At 36.7% G+C, this 21599-nt stretch overlaps 1 protein-coding gene across 3 annotated transcripts in view; it reads left to right on the top strand.

Annotated features, from left to right (window-relative positions):
- The window catches only part of ZDHHC3 (zinc finger DHHC-type palmitoyltransferase 3), a 66475-nt gene that overhangs the window by 11617 nt on the left and 33259 nt on the right, over positions 1 to 21599 (top strand). For all 3 annotated transcript variants that reach the window (XM_007505060.3, XM_056800225.1, XM_007505061.3), the window contains exon 2: positions 12343 to 12672. In XM_007505060.3, the coding sequence (XP_007505122.1) occupies positions 12367 to 12672 (306 nt within the window). In that variant the 5' untranslated portion in view covers positions 12343 to 12366. The remainder of the gene's footprint in view (positions 1 to 12342; positions 12673 to 21599) is intronic.

The following is a 21599-nucleotide window of genomic DNA, read 5'->3' as shown; positions in this document are numbered from 1 at the left end:
TAAGAAATATGTGCTAAATATTATTTGAAAACACCTGTAATATTTAAAATTATGAGGCTGGTTGTAGCTTAATAACTTTATTAAATCAAAAGTAGTAGTAATAGTAAAGAGAGGAAAAAGTAGGAGAGAAGTACTTGTGTAATTAGGATTTGTACCCCAGGACTCTCTCTCCCAGCATTCCATCTATGTTCTTTCTCACCTTACATGCTAATGTAGGGAAGATAGAAGTTTTGTGTAGCTCTGCCCTTGCACTCTTCTTCCCCCACCCCCATCCTCCCCATCACAGCTGGGAAAGTGGGTTTTACTCAAGCTTTTACTTTTGTCCTTTTATTTCTTTTACTTCAAGTGATTATTAATAAATTTTATAAAATATAATACTCAGAGTTATTGGATATTAATGTAAATTTTACATACTTAACCTTTCTAATCTGCAGGCGCCATAATTGGTCTATAGCTACAACCCAGCAAGGGTCCACTCTGCTCTTCCATGCACATGCCAAAGACCTGGACTTCCTGCCAGGTCTCAGTTTATGAGCTCTCTTCTCCACCCACTAACTTTCACACATCACATCTCAGGAATCAATCATAGTTTCTTAATTTACCTGGGCCACCCAATGGGGCAGTACCTATGGAAATGGTTTCCTATCGCATTGTTTTCTTGGTTCTTTAACTTTCTCTTCTGAAGCTCATCTATACCTGAATTTACTTAGTGCTATTTAACCTTCAGGTCACTGAGAGATGAAGTTAAGAAAGGTGACACTGGAGAGAGAGAAATTTGCTTCCGACACCCCTTTTTCCTATGAAAGGAATATTCTATGTGTTTGAACACTGCATTAAAATGATACGGTCACTTTCATCTTTTTGGCAGCAAAAAATATGACCATTTTTGGACCTAAACTCATGCCTTTTTGAATGAAAACTTTTTAGTCACTCAGTGTTTTCTTGATCACTTGACTCAGTATCAAATAAAAATTAAAATCCTTTTGAATCAAAACATAAATAGAAATAAACTATGAAAATGTAATCAGCTTGGTTAATTATATAATTGATCAGTGGATATGGATCATTTATTCATCTTTTTCATGGCCTTGCTACTTGTAGAATACTCTAGTATTTTAATTATCCTTATCAAGAATTCAAGGAGTTTTGCTAATATTTAGACCCATAGATGCACTTGTAAGGTTATTAAAATTTAAGCCACTAATGATCTCTGTTTATGACCCAAAATATAATGTTTTTAAATTTTCTTTAGCATGAGTTTAAATGTTGTCTCTTCAGGTTATAATATCATCCAATATGTTTATTCTCTTCATTTATGCATTGTGGTTATTTTGGATAAGATGAAGGTTCTTAGGGGGGAAAGTGTTATCCTTTCAGAAACAATTATAAATGACTAAGTAGCCTCTGAGAAACCTAGCTAGACCACTAGCTCCCTTGACAGGTTATTGCACTTTGGGTCACTGGGAATAACTAGAACCCCCTCCCCCAATATATTGAATAGAAGCCCCATCTTTGATTGCTCTAATCCTGCCTTCTGAGGTCAAGGAGCCTCTATGTCATAAGTGTTTTGTTTTGTTTTTACCCTTTCTAGTACCAATTCTAAAACAGAGGACTAGGCAAATAAGGGAAAGAAACTTGTTCAGGGTCACATAGGAAGTGTCTGGGGACAGATTTGAACCCAGGAGCTCTGACTCTAGGCCTGACTCTATCCACTGAACCACCTAGTTGCCCCTTTATTTAAGTACTCTAAGTCATTCTAACTTTAGTAAAGAATATTTATTTAAAGATTGTTATACCCAGGGCCTGGAAGAAAAATATAAAAGAATGAAACTATTCCTCAGCCATCAATACAGTACTGTATATCCACTTTTGTTTTTTTAAACCCTTACCTTCCATCTTGGAATCAATGGTTCCAAGGCAGAAGAGTGGTAAGGGCTAGACAATGAGGATTAAGTGACTTGCCCAAGGTCACACAGCTGAGAAGTATCTGAGGCCAGATTTGAACCTAGAGGACCTCCTATGTCTAGGCCTGACTCTCAATCTACTGAGTTTCCCAGCTGCCCCCTGCATATCCACTTTTTAAGATTATGAATAAGCACATAAAGGCTATTTCAAAATGAATTTTGCCTTTAAGATCACTGTCACCAGATAATGGAGCCTCCTAAAGAATCAGGATATATTCAGATTTTGTTTGGGTAGTTTTTGGTTACTTCTAAGGACATAAGTCCTTTTGGAATATGTTGTATTTAGTAGAGGTCCCCTCACTCCCAATTTAAAGGTCTCCTAGTTCAGATTTCAGCACTACAGTATAGCAGGAAGGGAAGATTCAAATGATTGACAGAGTCTCTGCAGGATGCTTTATACTTTCCTAAAGTCTGAAGAATATTGTGGTATGTGTGTTCTGTTTTTAGGGAAAATTGTCTTAGTTGTTCTCAGATTTATTAAAACTAGTTGTTTACACAGGCCTCAATTACTTGATTCCTTTGTCCTATGAGAGAGAGGAAGGAGGAAGCATTGTATATATATATAGTAGAAGTAAAGAAAAGTAAGGTATTTTGCAAGACATTTTAAAAACCATTAAGAATCTCAAAAATGCCATTTCTGAAATTTCTTTATTATATCTATGTGATGCTGGACAAATTACTTTACCTTTCTGGGCTTCCACATCCTCATTTGTAAAATTAAGGGGATTGGACAAAATATATTGTTATATTTCTTGTATCTCTGAATTTTGCGATTATCTTAATCTTCCTGGGTGAAGCTAGATACTCCAGTACCAGTCAGTTTGCTCAAACAGCTTAAGGGTCAACCATAGAATTATTAGATTTGAAAAGAAAAAAAGAATTTTAAGGTTATAATTCTAATTACATAACTTTATTTATTTATTTATTTATTTATTTATTTATTTATTTTGCTTTTTGGCCCCTGTTAGTAATGTGTTCATTTTGTATTGGAAATGGATTGCATAGTCAGCCAAATGTCCTCAGCTGTATTCTACTTGTTATCAATAGCTTGCATTTGGCAGGAGTCAAATGGACCATTGAAAGCAACTGGTCCATAAAAAAAGTGAACTGATAAGCTTGGTATTACTTTCAAACCAAATGATTTAACCCAAATTATAAATTGTTTGGATCAACACAAAATCAAATAAATACTGTGGTAGTTATTGAAGCAAGCTGCTAGCCAGAGTGTCAGTCATAAACATTTATTAAGTGCCCACTGTGCTCCAGGCATTATGCTAAATGCTGATAAAAGATAATCCCTGCTTTTGGGGCTCTCCCAAACTCTTGGTGGAAACAATATGCAAATCAGTGTGTACTTGTAAGCTACATACTGGGTAAACTGGAAATAATCAACCTAGGAAAGGCACTAGAATTAGAGAGCTCAGAAAAGGTTTCCTGTAGAAGGTAGGATTTTAGCTGAAATTTGAAGAAGGCCAAGGGAGCCAGAAGGGAGAAGAGAGGAAACAGCCAGTGAAAATGTCTGGAGTTAGAAGATGGGAGTGTCTTGTTGAAGGAGACCAGTGTTACTGGAATGGAGAGTAGGTATTAAGGTGTGAGGCTAAATAACACTGGAAAGGGTGAGGCATGCTGGACAGGATTTTATATTTGATCTTGGAGGTGATAGATAAGATGATAGACAGGTAAAGTCACTGGATTAGGGAGGTGAAGTGATCAGACCTGTGCTTTGACAGTTTAGTGGAACATAGACCAGAGTGGAAATAAGATTTGTGATAGGGAGACCAGGCAGGAGCAGATGAGGGGGGCTGTACCCTTGTGGGGGCAGTGTCAAAAGAGGAGGGTGCTCTGAGACATGTTACGAAGATGGAAATCAACAGACCTTCCAAAGAGATTGGGGAGAAGGAGGACAATGAGGGTCAGGTATGACATGGAGTGACTGAGGGGATGGTGGTGCCCTTGACAATAACAGGAAATTTTGGAAAGAAGAGGGAGTTTAGGAGGAAAGATAATGAATTCAGTTTTGGATTGTGAAATAGTCTTGATGAGACAAATGTATATTAATAAATATATCTGTGTGGGGGTGTTTAAATGAAAGTATGTGCTTTGGTCAGCATATAAATTGTATATATGTGGATTTAGTGAAGCTATTTTTAGCCTAGTGCATACATAGCTGGTTAAAAATTTAAATAAAATTGGCTCTTTGGTTTCACTTGCTTCTTCGTTTTCTCTTCTAACATTCAAGAAATGAAAACCAAATAACATTTATACCACTTCCACGGAGATCAGAGTCATAGTGAAACATTTTCTTTCTTTGTTGTTAGTAATAGCCTTTGGGAAACATGTGGCCTAACAGTCTGAATTTTGCTGTCTACTTCTGTCAAAGACTCCTGAACGACCTTGGGGCAAGCAGATCATTGACTTTTCTGTGTCTCACTGTGTTCATTTGTTGAGTGGGTACAGGAGGTAACTTGATAAGGGAGATTATTCTTGGGAGGAATAGCAAATTTTAAAAATAGCCATAAATGATTTTGCATGACTTTAAGTTACTGTATACTATTCTGTTATAATATTTGCCCTCTTCTCATCCCTCTTGGGAATCTGATAGTCAACAATAATAACAGAAAGCTCAACACCAGCAAAATGGAAATTTGAATTGAAGAAGTGAGGAAATGACAAAAAAAAAGTAGAAATGTTAAGGTTAGGAGAGTTGAATGGAAAAAGAGTTGGAAAATGAGGAAGAAAGGTTATTTTCCCCCATTTTAGACCTTGAAATGACTAGCTTACAGCACATGTGTATGCAGCTTTCTCTTTTTCGCTATCTGACTGTTCAGTGACATAGAGTGAACTCATTGCTTCATTGGACTTCACAGCATTCCAATTGTCCTTTCTCTGGTTATTAACTATTTACTGATTCCCCAATAGGTGTATGTAGCACTACAATGCAATGCCATGCTGAATTTTTCAAATTGTAGAGGAGAGAAATTATTCTTTAATTTAAAAATAAAGACTATTGTGGAGGAGGTGGTATGTTGTTCCTAGTAATAAGCTTTGATATTCAGCTAAGTAATCTTTTTAAGTATTTTTTAAACCTATCATCTGTCTAGATGTAGTTTGAATTCTTTTTTAAAATAAAGCATGAGTTACGCTATTCATTTCAACATGTGATATTAATCTTTAATTTCTGTATTTGGGGGGGTTTTGCCTCAAATTACATGCTTGTACATGAAAGCATACTCTAAATACAGACCCTCAGGCCAGCAGCACCTATTCTGGTTCTTATTCATTTGTAGGATTCTGGAAAATCTTTTGACAGTTTTCCAGCATAGTCTGGGTAAAAGACATTTGGGCTTGATCAAATGCATTAAAATTATCTTATCTATAGGTCAGACTTCAAGCAACCTTAGCCTTCATAACATTGCCAGAAATTTAGAAATAACTGAAAAAGGCTTCTGAGAAGTAGAAACAACATATATTTTACTTTACATCAGGACCTTGGGCCCTCATTCAGGGACTACTACTTACTGACTTAAATTGCTTTAAAATAATTTTGAGATTATCTGATTTTTTCAAGGAATAACAAAGTAGAAGCAGCAAGTAGGAGCAGGAGTGGAAGGCTTGATAAAAGGGGTCTCCTGAGAGACAGACTTAAATAGTCAGAACTGATAGCAAAATTGAGACATTCAGTAAAAACAGATACAAATTTTGAAAGCATAATTTTCTTGGGTTATCTAGTACAGGGACAAGTTAGAGCTTGCTTTCTCTAGTTGGGGACAATGTGCACATATAAATATGTGTATATATAAAGTAAATGAAAATGTAAAGTAAACACATAAAGGATACACATAAACCTTATAGTCAAATCTATAATGTGGCTTTAGTCTTTCTCTTACTCCCAGTTTAGATTTTCCAATATATTTTTTCTCATAATTCTATATCATCTCACCCTTGGAAATGCTACCATTTGGCCCCATTTATAGGCCTGAATTATAAATTTATTCAAAAATTTTGCCCAGCTCTAAGTAGCTACTTCCCCTGTCATGAACAAGTATGGTGTTTTCGTTTTTAGGTTTTGACTGAAAATTAACAGTACGGTAGTAGATAATCAAACAGTTAATAACCTTTGCATTAGCATCACCAGATACTAAATCATCTAAAAAAGTCCCGTTTCCGCTAAGATTTTGAGTTCCTCATAGAATTTCTCTACCTCCTTCCTACACTGAGGTTATCTTCCTAGGTTTTCTGCAAATATCAAAAACATTGAGCACATACTAAATATTCTTTGATACAGTGATTCAATGGGACATGTCAGTATCTATCAGTGCCCGTAACTCACTAATTGTCATTACTACTCTTCTGTATTTTTTGTTTGTTTTTTTTAAATATTTACCTTTCATCTTGGAATCAATACTGTGTGTTGGTTCTAAGGCAGAAGAGTGGTAAGGGTTAGGCAATGGGGGTCAAGTGACTTGCCCAGGATCACCCAGCTAGGAAGCGTCTGAGGACAAATTTGAACCTAGGACCTCCCATCTCTAGACCTGGTTCTCAATCCACTGAGGCACCCAGCTGCCCCCTTCTTCCTTTTTTTTTTTAACTTTGTGTCTAGTATCTCATGAGGTAGTTGGCACAGAGGACACACTTTATAAATGCCTTTTGATTCTTATTGTTAGCATGTTGAATAAAATAGTTTTGACTAGAAATCATTCTCAGTATTCCTTGAATTATTGTTTTGTACTTATGCATTATATATAGTATACATTGTTCCTGCTATTCTTTTTTTGGTTTTGTTTTTTAACAAAGGCAAGAGCAAGCATAGACCTAGTATACCTTTGCTAACTAGGCAGCTAGGTGGTACAGTGGATAAAGCACTGAATCTGAAGTCAAAAAGACTCATCTTCCTGAGTTCAAATTTGGCCTCAGACACTTGATAGCTTTGTGACCCTGGGCAGGTCCACTTAACCCTTTTGCCTCAGTTTCTTCATCTGGAAAATGAGCTGGGAAAGAAGTGGCAAACCTCTCCAATATCTTCACCAGGAAAACTCCAAAAGAGGTTACAAAGAGTCAGACATGACTGAAACAACTGAACAACTACTTTTGTTGACATGCTTTTAACCTTATGTTACTGTCTGTATTTTTTAAATTAATTTACTTATTTAGAATATTTTTCCATGGTTACATGATTCATTTTCCCCACCTCTCTTTCCTCCCCCTTCCCAGAGCTGACTAGCAGTTCCACCGGGTTAGACATGTATTGTAGTTCAAAACTATTTCCATGTTATTCATACTTGCAGTAGAGCTATCTTTTAATGCCAAAACCCCAATCACATCTCCATTGAGCCATGTGATCGATCAGATATTGTTCTAATGCATTTCTGCTCCCACAGTTCTTTCTCTGGATGTGGATAGCTTTCTTTCTCATAAGTCCCTCATAATGTCCTGGGTCATTGTGTTGTTGCTAGTAGAGAAGTCCATTATATTCGATTGTGCCACAGTGTATCTGTCTCTGTGTACAGTGTTCTCCTGGTTCTGCTGCTTTCGATCTGCATCACTTCCTGGAAGTTCATCATTCTTTTCAGCCCAATAGTATTCCTTCATCATTGGATACCACAATTTGTTCAACCATTCCGTAATTGAGGGACACCCCCCCCCATTTTCCAATTTTTTGCCACTATAAAAAGCACAGCTCTGAATATTTTTGTACAAGTATTTTTCCCTATTATCTCTTTGGGGTACAAACACAGCAGAGGTATGTGTGGCTGGATCAGAGGGCAGACATTCATTTAAAGCCCTTTGGGCATGATTCCAAATTGCCCTCCAAAATGATTGGATCAATTCACAACTCCACCAGCAGTGTATTAATGTCCCAATTTTGCCACATCTCCTCCAACATTATATTGGCCAGTCTGCTAGGTGTGAAGTGGTAGCTCAGAGTTGTTTTTATTTGCATATTGCATTTCTCTAATCAGGCGGGATTTAGAACATTTTTTCATGTGCTTATTGATAATTTTGATTTCTTCATCTGAAAACTGCCTATTCATATCCCTTGACCATTTGTCAATTGGGGAATGTCTTGATTTTTAATAAATTTGACTTAGATCCTGATATATTTAGGAAATTAAACCTTTGTCAGAGAGTTTTGTAATAAAAATGTTTTCCCAGTTTGTTGCTTCCCTTCTAATTTTGGTTGCACAAAACCTTTTTAATTTAATATAATCAAAACGTTCCTTTCGTACTTTATAATGTTCTCTCTTGTTTGGCCTTAAGGTCCTTTCTTTCCCATAGATCTGATAGGTATACTATTCCATGTTCACCTAATTTATTTATGATTTTACTCTTTATTTTTAAGTCATTTATCCATTTTGAATTTATCTTGGTATAGGGTATGAGATGTTGATCTAAATCTGATTTTTCCCATGCTGTTTTCCAATTTTCCCAGCAGTTTTTGTCAAATAATGGGTTCTTGTCCCCAAAACTGGGATTTGTGTTCATCGGACACTGGCTTGCTGAGGTAATTTACCCCTAGTCTATTCCATTGATCCTCCCGTCTGTCTCTTAGCCAGTACCAGATTGTTTTGATGATTCACTGCTTTATAGTACGTTTTAAGATCTGGTACTGCTAGGCCCCCATCTGTCACATTTTTGTTCATTAGTTCCCTTCATATTCTTGATTTTTTGGTCTTCTAGGTGAACTTTGTTATAGTTTTTTCTATTTCTATAAAGTTTCTTGGTAGTTTGATAGGTATAGCACTGAATAAGTAAATTAATTTGGGTAGGATTGTCATTTTTATTATATTAGCTTGTCCTACCCATGAGCAATTAAATGTTTTCCCAATTATTTAGATCTAGTTTTAATTGTGTAAAAAGTGTTGTGTTGTTGTGTTCATATAATTACTGTGTTTGTCGTGGCAAATAGATTCCTAAGTATCTTTTTATTGTCTGGAGTGATTTTAGCGCTTCTTTTTCTAACTCTTGCTGCTTTAAGTTTTGTTGGAAATATATAAAAATGGTGATGATTTATGTGGATTTATTTTGTACCTTACGACTTTGCTAAAATTATTAATTATTTCCACTAGCTCTTTAGTTGATTTTCTAGGATTCTTTAAGTAGACCATCATATCATTTTCAAAGAGCGATAGTTCAGTTTCTTCATTGCCTACTTTAATCCCTTCGATTTCTTTTTCTTCTCCAATTGCTACCACTAGCATTTCTAGTACAATATTAAATAATAGTGGTGATAATGGACATCCCTGCTTCACTCCTGATCTTATTAGGAAGGCTTTTAACTTCTCCCCATTGTAGATGATACTTGCTGATGATTTTAAATATATACTGTTTATTATTTTGAGCAAGAGCCCAGCTATTCCTATACTTTATAGTGTTTTCAATAGGAATGGGTGTTATATTTTGTCAAAGGCTTTTCCTGCATCTATTGAGATAATCATGTGATTCCTGTCTATATTTTTAAAAGCAAAATTACTAGCCTCAGGACTTGCCATAAACTCTTTCTATATCTGGGTTCAGTTCAAACAGTTCTGTGTGTATCTGTGGATAAGGAAAATGTTGAAAATAACCTGGGAAATGCTTTTATTTGTAGTCATCTGGTCTTTGAACTTGACAGTCTTTAAAATTATAATCATAGGGGGCAGCTGGGTAGCTCAGTGGATTGAGAACCAGGCCTAGAGATGGGAGGTCCTAGGTTCAAATCTGGCCTCAGCCACTTCCTGGCTGTGTGACCCTGGGCAAGTCACTTGACCCCCATTGCCTAGCCCTTACCACCACTCTTCTGCCTTGGAGCCAATACACAGTATTGACTCCAAGACGGAAGGTAAGGGTTTAAAAAAAAATTATAATCATAAAACTTCTTCATAACAAAGCTCTGTAGGAAAACATAGATTGGCCTTCCCGTTTTTGAATGATTCCTCTGTATGTAGCCTAGCATGTTGTGATTTCAGTTGTCAAATGATCATAATATCACTGGCATATGCTGTGGTGAAAATTTCTTCCTCAAATGCACACAACTGACATTAGACTTTGGCATAAGCCTTCTACCCAAGAAGTCTGTCTCATGATGCAGCAGGTTACTAACACTACATTTTTGTTTTTTAATGAGGCAAATTCTGTGTATTTTTTCTTCCAACACATCTCCTAGGTAGACTTCATCTTTCAAAGAAAGAGCAAATACATTTGAGAAAGGTGGACATCATGTTGTGGTGAAAAAAACACTCAGCCTGGCATCCAAAGATCTGAGTTAGAGTTACAGTGCCCCACCAACTAGTTGTATGATCTTGGACAAGTCACCTTATCTCTGAGCCCGTTTCCTCTCCATCAAATGGGGCTGAGGATACTCATACCAACTACCTCACAGGATTGCCCAATAAAATTCAACAAATATTAAATGCTCTTATGTTTAGGGCACTTTGCCCAGGACTTTGTTTGAGTCAAATAAGATAATGTAACCATAAAGAGCTCCATAAACAAGCTTTATTATTATTAAGACTCATAGAAGGACTCTCAACCTTGAAAGTATTGCCATTTGGGTCTGACTTATATGGCTCATTCGAGAACTTTGCTCTTCTTCTAAGTGGCCACTTTTTCTCTGTGGTGTTTACGTTTAAGTTGTGACTGGAAATTAACTGTACTACTGAGTAATAGTCAGCAAGTATTTATCAAGTGCCTTTTCATTATGTGTGAGACACTATATTGGGGTCAAGTGATACAAAACAGTATGGGCCTGCAAGGAGCTCACATTGTACATACATAAGTAAAAAATGAATTCAAGGTTATTTTAGATAAAAGCTCCTTTGCTTCCTGCCAACCCTTCTGAACCTCTTCTCTTAATAGTGTCAAGAAGGAGAAGACAATATACAAACAGCAAAATATGTAACTTTTTTGGTCTTTTTTACACATTTGTCTGTATCTTTTCAAAGCTATCTTTATATGTGATAAAACTATGAATCCCTATAGGGGACTAGACCTTGCCTTTGTAATCCAATTTTGAATGACAGGCATCTTTGGTATAGTTTTATTCTTGAGTCATTTCAATCTTGTCCAACTCTCCTTGACCCTAGTTGGAGTTTTCTTGGCAAAGAGATTAAAGTGGTTTGCCATTTCCTTTTCCAACTCATTTTCCAGATGGGGAAACTGGCAAACAGGGTTATGTGACTTGCCCAAGGTCACACAGCTAATAAGTCAAATTTGAACTCTAGGCCCAGCATTCTATCCACTATGTCAACTCTCTGCCCTTCTTTATATAGTAAGTAGAAGTTATGATATTGATAAGTTCTAATGCTTTTTAAAGAGTAGAATGAAATTATAACAGTTGGAAAGGCATTTGGTTGTAACCTCTTTTTGTCATAGTAAGAAATAGACCCACTTGTATGCTTTTCAAAAAAGTGATATTATTTCCTTTAAAAGATGGCATGGTTTATGGGCAAATAATTTTTAAATGCTCATATATGACATGGGATGGGGATTAAAAAGGAGAAATTAAATAGTTATTGCCAAAAGGAACTTTTTTTTCTGTAGTGGGAAATAGCATGTTTACATAGAAATATATTCCAAATAGTTGCATGGTAATTTCATACAGAGGCATGGGTAGCTAGAAGTGAGTGGGTCACGGTGGTCATTGTAGGAGGGGACTTTTAGACTGAGCTCTAAAGGAAGCTAGAAGTCCTAAGAGGCAAAGATGAAAAGGAAATGAATGTCAGGCACAGGAGACAGATTAGCAAAAACAGAAGTGTGAGATGAAATATCATGGGCGAGGGACAGCAAGAAGGCCAATTTGGTTGGACTGAAGAGGGTATCCATGAGGAGAATTAAAGCATATTAAAGTTGGTAAATTAGGTTGGAGTGGGTTTATAATGGACTTTAAATGCTTAAAGTGCTAGACCATGGCATTTCTATTTGCTCCTGCAGGTAATGGGGAACTGCTGCAGCTTCTTGATCAGGAGAGTGACTGAGTTAGACTTGTGCTTTGGGAAAATCCCTTTGGTATCCATGTAATGGATTGATCAAAGAAGAGGGGGAGATTTGAGGAAGACTAGTAAGGAATAAATAAAAAGTGATAAGGTCCTAAACCCAGATATTGGCCAGATGAGTGTAAGGAATGTAAGCTACATATTATGAGGTAGAGCAGATAAAAGATGGCAACTGATTCTATATGGTCAAGGCGAGGGAGAGGGAGAAGTTCGGGACAATGCCAAGGTTACAAACCTGGAGGACTAGAAAGATGGTGATGCCCCTGACATGAGCAAGAATGTTCAGAGAGGTGAATTTGGGAGGAAAGAAAAGTTCTTTTTTTGAGAAATCTTGAATTGGAGATCCAGTAAGCAGTTGATGATCCAGGATTGGAGCTTAAGTTTATGTTTTCTTCATTCTCTTTCAGATGCAAGTATGGACATAAAAGCCTATGATGTTTTCTCCAGTCCACCGCTTCAGAGATATTGAGAGGAAGCCTGAATACCTTCACCCAGAAAAGTGTATCCCTCCTCCTCGACTGGGTTCTCTGGGAACCATGTGGTTTATCAGAGACGGCTGTGGTATTGCATGTGCTGTCATCACCTGGCTCCTGGTCGTATACGCAGATTTTGTGGTCCTCTTTGTCATGCTGATTCCATCAAGAAACTATATTTATAGTGTGATCAATGGAATAGTATTCAACATTCTTGCTTTCCTGGCTCTTGCTTCTCACTTCCGGGCTATGTTGACAGATCCAGTAAGTACTGTTTTGGTGTGTTTTTAAGAGTGAAGTCTCTGGCCTTCAAAGCCTACAAGCCTTCATAGTGCATATCATTGATCCTCAGTAGCATAGGTAACAAACATAGGTTGATTCATAAAGCATATGCTACTCGTAGGCATTATTTCTTTATAAAATACAAGGATCAGATTAGATGACCTCAAAGGTCTAGTCTAGCTGTAACTCTATGATCATATGATTCCATTTAGGTATCTTGAATTTAAACCTCAATAATAAGAAAAACAGGAAGAAAAACTTGTCAGCACATTCTTCATTGACTTTTTTAAAAAGGGCAATATTAGAAACATGACTTGAGTAACCTCTCTATGTGATTGTGTTTTGTTTGATGGTTTAGTGATGTTCCAGACTGTCAAAAAAATATTAATTAGGTACAGATGATGTGCAAAGTGCCATCCTAAACATGGGGATTAAAAAACATCTAAAATACATAGTTTTTGCTTTCAGGGAATTTATAATCTACTAAGGGGAGATGAAGCATCTACTTAAATAAACATAATAGGTAACTAGCTACTATAATGATTAAAGTGTTGGATTTGGAATCAGATAGACTTGAATTCAGACCTTGTGAAATCCTGGAAAACCACATTTGGAGTTAAAGTTGTAGATGACCCAAAGGGCAATGGAAAGATGCAAGGAAGTACATATAGACTGACAATTATTTCTACTAATGATCTATGTGCAAGAAGTAATGGAAGAGACATTACTACTGAAATGCATGATCAAGAAAGATACAGGCCAGTCACAGATGGAATGTTGTACTACTATGCATAAAATATGACTTACAGAAAAAGACTCAGGAAAAGGCTCCTAGCACATTGGATATTTCTTCTGTAATCTATAACAGGATAGTGACCAAAAAAAAGCTGCAAAAGATGAAGTATGAGTTAGAATTTATAGTGATGGAAATACCTAAATAAATGGGAGATTTCAAATTCAAGCCTAAGGTGAAATAAAAATTTCTTAACAATTAAAGGGGTCTAAAAGTAGAATGAGTTGTCTCAGGAGGTAGTGGATTATCTTTCTTCTAGCAAAGGCTGGATGAGCATTTGCTTGGGCTGTTTTTCATAAAAGAGTTTTGTTCTTTAGGTATCTGTTGACCTCAGCAATTTTTTAAATTCTTAAAATATCATTTCCTGTATCACTCTTATCATCAAGAGAATATGGAATTTTTAAACAATGAGTTTTTGTCTTAGAAAAGCAAGATGGGATCAGTAGAAGTGTTGAGCAATATCTTAAATTCAGTGCAACCTACATTTCTTTTCAGTTAAGGTCCCAAGTATTATCCATTTGTGTGATCCAGATCTACATATTAATACATTTAACTCAATGGACTGGTCATCTAACTACATATCATACAAAATTTGGACAGTTGGCATTGTGCATCCATTTAGTATTTTCTGAATATATTGTTAAACAAGCCTCTTTTGAGTAACTATAGATCTTGTCAAGGAGGCCCTATACTGTGTTGGTGAACCTATGACACATGTGCAAAAGGGGGCTGCTCCTTTCCCTCTCTCCACTGCTCTTGAGGACAGTTTTTCATATCACCCATCCCTCTGTCCAGCAGCCCAATGGGAGTACTTCCTCCCTCTCCTGCCTGGGGGACATCAAGAGGTTCACATGTGGTATGAGGTTGAAGTTTGGGCACTCAATCTCTAAAAGGTTCACCATCAGTGCTCTATAGTATTCTAGGATTAGCAAATAGCCTATTACCTGCATGGCTTTGAGCTAAGAATGGCATTTCCACTTTTAAATAAAACTATTTACAATTAAAAACTATTGGGGAGGGGGGGCAGCTGAGTGACTCAGTAGATTCTTTTTTTTTTCTGATTTTTTAAATGTCTGGAATTGTTGTTATTTGTTTCCTTTTAAAAATCAAATACCATGGGGGCAGTTGGGTGGCTTAGTGGATTGAGAGCCAGACCCAGAAATGGGAGGTACTGGGCTCAAATCTGGCCTCAGACTCTTCCTAGCTCTGTGACCCATGACAAGTCACTTAACCCCCATTGCTAGTTCTTACCACTCTTCTGCCATAGAACCAATACACAGTATTGATTCCAAGATGAAAGGTAAGGGTAAAAAAGAACTTACCCTTTGCTTGGGGTTAAAAAAAAAAGGCACAACAGAAATACAGCTCACAGACTGGAATTTGTCTACCCATGTTCCAGGACTTTATGCAATCAGTGCGGTAACTTCTACCACCAGGAACTTCTGGAGAATCTCACCATCCTCAGGGAATCCCTTTGCCATTTGGATCTGGTGCAGAATATTCTTCATGATAGTAGCAAGGATCTTTTAGCACACAGACATTTCCCTTAAGCTGAGACAGGCAAATATGCCATAAGAGTCTTTAAGGAAATGCCAGAGCAAATGTGGCTTGAACTGGCTTTACAAGGATAAATAGGATGCAGTTTGGCCCACCCACTTGAAAAATGGAAAACTCTGAGGTTCCCTGAGCCTCTGAAGAGCGTCCTCCTCTTCCTGAAAAGCCAGAAGAGCTTGTTTTAGCCTTTGGAACCTCTTGGCAACTATCTCTACATCAAGCTATGGAGAAGACAAAGACTTTTACAATGATGATTTAGCTAAATTTACAAGTTGTGGAAATGACTTTTATTTCTGTCCCCTACACAAACACACACGTTAAATCCTAGAATAGTGCTTATCTCTGTTCATTATCTTGTATGAAAATAGAATGCAAGTTATTTGGTAAAGACCTCCCATGGTTTTACTTTTGCCTCTGAGGGATAGGGGTTGTTTTGTTTTGTTTTATAATTTAACAAAGGGAAAGGAATTAAGGCTACTCTCCATAGACCATTTGGAAAATACATTATATTTTATGTACCAAGCTTGCTCTGCTTTGTAAATGCTTTATATAATAGCTATTTAATTTTGTTTATATTCTGAGGAAAAGTTATCTTCACCACAGATCAACTAGAATGTCAGCTTTTTTGGCATGAAAGGCCTCTGACATGCTCTAAGGTGTTCCACTGTTCTGTATTGTATGTTTAAAGGAATTGGGATGAAAGGAAATGAAGTACATAAGTACATAGTGATTTTTTCAAATTACAGAAAATATGAAGTGACTTTTTGAATAAATACCCTAAGTGCAAATAGGCTTGTAAGAGTGAAATGTGCATCCTACTTAGCAGTAGTAATTCTTGAGTGCCCATCTGTGATTGCTTTGGTTCCTGAAAAGACAAGTTCACATTGCTCACTTCTTTCCTTATAGACCACACACTCTGTCTCTGTTCCCTACCCCTGCACACACCCCACCCCACCCTGCACACCACCCTAGTCAGCTTCCTACAAATGCCTTTCATTATAAGAGAACAAGAAAGGGATAGAAGTATTAGAGTGAACTCATGGCTACTTGGAAAACAACTAAAATTTTCTTTCTATAAAAATCCAAACATATCAAATTACCCTGTATTGTATGTTTACATACAATACAGTTGATTAAAAAATTGATTATTCATATGGTGAATGGGTTCTTCACTTCAGTGAAGATCCTTTTCTGGTAAGTTCTCCAGTTTATACTTGATGCATTGATAGATAATGTTCATCTTCTACCCAGTTTTTTTTTTGGGGGGGGGGGGTTGGAATATCTACTACAAAAGTCAGGGAGTTAATATGATATTCAGAAAGACAAAAGACCTAGGTTTACAACCCAGAGTCACCTATCCAGCAAAACTGAGTATATTCTTTCAGGGGGAAAAAATAGACATTCAATAAGATAGAAGATTTCCAAGCACTCCTGAGGAATAAGCCAGACCTAAACAAAAAATTTGAAGTTCAAAAACAAGACCCAAGAGAAACCTAAAAAGGTAAATAAGAAAGAGAAAATTTAAGGGACTCTTTAAGGTCAAAATGTATTTCTATATGGAAAGAGGATATCTATAATTCTCAAACATTACTTTAGTAGTAGAGGAGATAGAAGGAATATATTTAGAAAGAAGATGGGGAAGTAAGCTGATTGCAATATAATATGATAGTAAAAAAATCAAGAAGTGAAAAAGGATTGCACTGAGAGAAAAGGGAAAGGAGAGGTAAAATGGGATAAATTATATATAACTTAAAGAGGTGTGAAAAATCATTCTGGGGAGGGGAGGATAAGGTTGGTGACAGGCAATGTTTAAACTTTACTCTCATCATAACAGGCTCAGAGAGGGAAAAACAAATATACTCATTGGGGTATAGAATTATATCTTACCCTGTAGAGAAGTAGAAAGGGAATAAGATAAGGGAAAGGGGAGGTAATTGGAGGGAGGAGAAAGTGGAGGGAGTGATAAAAAGCAAAACACTGGTGAGGAGGAATGGAGTGAAAAGGAATAGAGCAGAGTCAAAAGGGGAATATGGAAGCAGGTATTGAGTGATAATGCATGTATAACCCAGTAGAATTGCTTGTCTGTTCTGGGAGGAGGGAAGGAAAAGGGGAGAGAAAAAAAACATAAATAATGTAACCATGGAAAAATACTTTAAAATAAATAATTTTTTTTTTAAGTCAAGGGGTGAGGGGAAGATTGGTGCAACAGGTACATCTAAAACAAACACAAACACAGACATAATAAAGCAAATGCAATAACAGTAACAATAATACTCTCTTCAACCAAGCTATTAGTGATCATTCTAAACTTTTAGTTTGCTAACAGCAGGTTTAACACAATCAACCTACGTTTTTAACTAGAAGAAAACTAGTCATGCCAGGTTTTGAACTAATTGAGTCTTCATTTAGTAGTGTAGCAGCAAATAGGGCAAGATAAGCCTTAAAAAAGAATGAAAGGGGAAATGACTCATTAAAAAAAAAAAAGCAGACCTGAGAGATGAAACATCTGTTTGAGGTGGAAATGTATTGGATAGACAGGTGGATGCCCCACGAGATGGCATGGAAAGACATGCAGAGAAATTCATCTCCAGTTGAGAAAGCTGTGGAGCCTGGTGCAAATTTTTCACTGTGGTTTCTAAGAGTCAGTAGAGAAGGGAAGAATTAAAGAATAATGTAATCAATAAGGAACACCAAACCTTCTGACATTTCTAGGTAATTAAATCATCTCTATTCCTTTACCTAAAAAGCAGCATTAAGGAGTACTCTAGTTTTCCATTTTCATTAACAATTACTTCTCTAATAAATTCTCAGAAATAAGACTTTTTAAAAACTTTAGATTTTTTCATATTTCCTTTTCCAACCATGTCAATTTAATTTACCTACCAAATATTGTTATTTTCCATGCCCCTCCTTTGTTCGTTTCAAGCTTTGAACCCCTTTCTGTGAATAGCACCTTGAGATAAAGAACAGTATCTCAGGAACCCTTCCTACATGGATATCCTAAACAAAGCTGTCAAACATGCCATCTACCATGCTCCTGAGTGCTACCCAGAACAGTTTAAAATGTAGTTTCTATCATTTTAATGTGTTGATGTATTATTTTTTAAAAGACGTATATGTGTGGTTTTTCTAAGTGAACGTGTGGCCCACAGGCTTGTTTGTGTGCCATTTAGTGGCCCCATTTCTATTTTTTTGACACCATCATTCTGTAGAGCACCATCTTAGTTTTTCTGGTTAGAGTGTTTGTTTCCACATTTGGCTCTCTCAAAGCAAAAATAGTTTCCTTCAAAGAAAGATCAGCTTTTTTTTGTTTTGTTTTTACTTTGATTTTGTTTTACTATTCAATCATTCTGTTACTCTCTCAGCCGGCACCTTTTACTTAAAGTAAATCTATTCCCCTACTTAGATTGAGCTAAGGAATTGAGTGGTAAATGTGTAGCATTGATTGATTAAGAAGTTTATTTTTAAAAGGATTTACTATGTACCCAGTGCTGCTAGTCACTGAAGGAGATGAAAGAAGCATAAGACAGTCCCAAGTAATTTATAATCCATTTGGGGAAATAAACTAATAAGCGTTGAAGAGTTAAGTGCTAAACTGCTTAGTACTGTTGATATTGTTTCCTAGGATTTCTGAGATGGACCTTCCAAATCATTACCCAGAGTAGTCTCCTATTTCACCAAACAGTTGTAAAGAGTACATGATGATAGAAGATATTGTTGGCTTTTACTATATGAGTCTCTGCACCCTCTTGTGCAATCCCCCAGATTAGATTAAAATTCCTTTTCTGGTGTTAGTTAGCTTTTTCCTGATTCCAGGATCCTAAATAATTTCTTGGCCTAAGAATAGGTCTTCCTTCCATTAGAGAGTGTTAAGATTAAAATCACCAAACTGTGGCAGGTAAAAATTAGTTTCTCTGCTAGAAGTATTATATTTTTATGAGGTTTATTAAAGATTAAGAATTTAAGAAAATACAAGTAAGAAAGCACATGCCTAGGAGGGCCAAGAGGCCCATTCAATTTCACTTACATCATGAGAGATGTGTCTGCTTGGAAGCAGAAGTAGGAAGAGCACCCAGTAGGCGGAGAACTCCTTTAAATAATTTGTGATCTCGCACTCAGGGAGATTAGAGAGAATTCTGGGAGCTAGCAAGGACTTCTGGGGATTGAAGTCTGGGGTTCAAATCTCCATTTTTAGAAGAGTAAATCTACTTTCTGATACACATTGCATTTGATCAATCTTAGAAATAGGGTGAGGCAAATAAATAAGGCAAATTTAGCAAATATTTATTTATATACATAACTTCAAAGAGAAGGGAAAAAACATTTATATATATATATATCCTACTATGTGCCAGACACTGTGCTAAACTTTTTACTGTTATTATCTCATTTGATCCTCACAACCCTAACCAAGTAGCTTCATACCTCTGCTCCTTGGCTTTCACATTTGTAGGGTGGACTAGGTGATTCTTTCTAGCTTATAAACGCTGTGATCTTATCTGTTTTCCTAATGGTTGAACTTAATGTTGAGGGTAAATCCAAGATGGCAGAGGAGCATGAAGAAGGATAGCAAGCTTCCCTACTCCTCACCTCCTCCAAAACAAGTCTAGAAAATGCTCCAGACTGAATCCTGATTGGGAAATCCAAGGAAAAATCAAGGAATCATTTTTCCATTCCAGGTTGGTATAGGAAGAAAGAGTAGATCTACAGTTCTTTTATTATGAACCACTAATCAACAAACATTTCTCCAATACTTACTATATGTCAGGCACTGGGCATATAAATACAAGCTGAGAGACAGAGACAGAAAGACAGAGACAGAGACAGAGACAGTCCCTACTTTGAAGGAGCTTACCTTCAAATGAGGGGAAATGATATAAAAGGAAGCCAAAAGGTGGTAGTAGGGAAGTACCTGGGGCAGGGACATGATAAAAAATGAAGAGATTGGCTGGCCTAGATGTAGTGATAGACTTTTACATTCAGAGGTATGAATAATCTTCCAGGTTAAGGTGGTCTCTTAGTTATGGGGAAATCTGGAAATGAGCCAATCTAGTAACAGTCTACTAGAACCCAATGTAGCCCAAACTTAGGCCAAGAATGAGCTGAGCTTAGATGGGGAGGGGCAGCAATGATCAAACTACTTTGAGAAAGCTTTGAAAAGAGAAAGTATTCCTGTGCCCAGCCTGAGCTGTCCCCAAAATGAAATATCACTTTTTTAAAAAAATCAACAGCAAAAACAAAAAACAGCGGCAGGACCCATGCAGACATTCCCCCCAGAAGAGAACAGATCCTGAAGCCAGAAAGACTGGAATAATGAGCTCTGAAAATTAGAATGAGCAAAATGGGGGCTAAGAGCTCTGTGGAACAACAAAAAATAATTTTTAAAAAATGAAAATATAGAAAGAAATAGAAGGTATCTGATAGCAAAAACAACTGACCTGAAAAACAGAAATAGGAGAGAGAATTAAGAACCATTGTAATATCTGAAAGCTGTGACCCAAAACAAGAGCCTCTAGACATCATATTTCAAAAACTCTTGGGGAAAAAAAACTGCCCAGAACCAGAGAGTGAAGGAGAAAAAATAAAGAATCCACCAATAACTGCCTGAAAGAGTTTCATTAACAAAACATTCTAGATCAAATCCAGAATTTCTAGGTCAAAGGAAAGCATACTTCAACCAGGCAGAAAGAAAAAATACAAGTACTACAGAATCACAGTCAAGATCACACATAATATAGGAGCCACCACTTTAAAAAGAATAGTGCTTAGTTGGTGGAGTTGAAAGCCAGTCCAACTGTTGTGGAGGGCAATTTGGGACTATGCCCAAAGGGCTATAAAACTCTGTATACCTTTGGATTTAGCAATACCACTAGTTGTTTAGTCATTTTTAGTCCTCATCAGGACCCTTTTTGGGGACTTTTCTTGGCAAAGACACTAGAATGGTTTGCCATTTCCTTCTCTAGCTCATTTTTAGATGAGGAAACAGTGACTTGCCCATGGTCATGTAGCTAGTGATTATTTGAATTTATGTCTTCCTGACTACAGGCCCAGCACTCTTATCCACTGTGCCACCTATTTGCCCTAGCAATACCACTACTAGGTCTATATGCCAAAGAGATGAAAGAAAAGGATAAAGAACCTATTTTTGTACATAAATATTTGTAGCAGCTCTTTTTGTGGTGGCAAAGAAATAGAAATCGAGGGGATGTCCATTAATTGAGGAATGACTGAAAAAATCTAGTATGTAATTGTGATGGAATACTATAGTGTTATAAGAAATGAGCAGAATGCTTTCAGAAGGAAAGACTTATAGAAACTGATTCAAAATAAAGTCAGCAGACAGGATAAGAGTCTAGAGTAACAGTAATATTTTATGATCATTGTAAAAGGCTTAGCTAGTCTGATCAATACAGTTATCCAAGACAATTCTGAAGAACTTGTGATGGAAAATGCTTTCCAGCTCCACAGAAAGAACTGATGGAGCCTGAGTGCAGATTGAAGGACAATTTTTTAACTTTATTTTTCTCTCTTTTTTTGTAATATGGCTAATATAGAAGTATGT

Source organism: Monodelphis domestica, chromosome 5 (genome assembly GCF_027887165.1).
Source record: "Monodelphis domestica isolate mMonDom1 chromosome 5, mMonDom1.pri, whole genome shotgun sequence".
Lineage (NCBI taxonomy): Eukaryota > Metazoa > Chordata > Mammalia > Didelphimorphia > Didelphidae > Monodelphis > Monodelphis domestica.
This window is presented reverse-complemented; position numbering and strand designations above follow the sequence as displayed.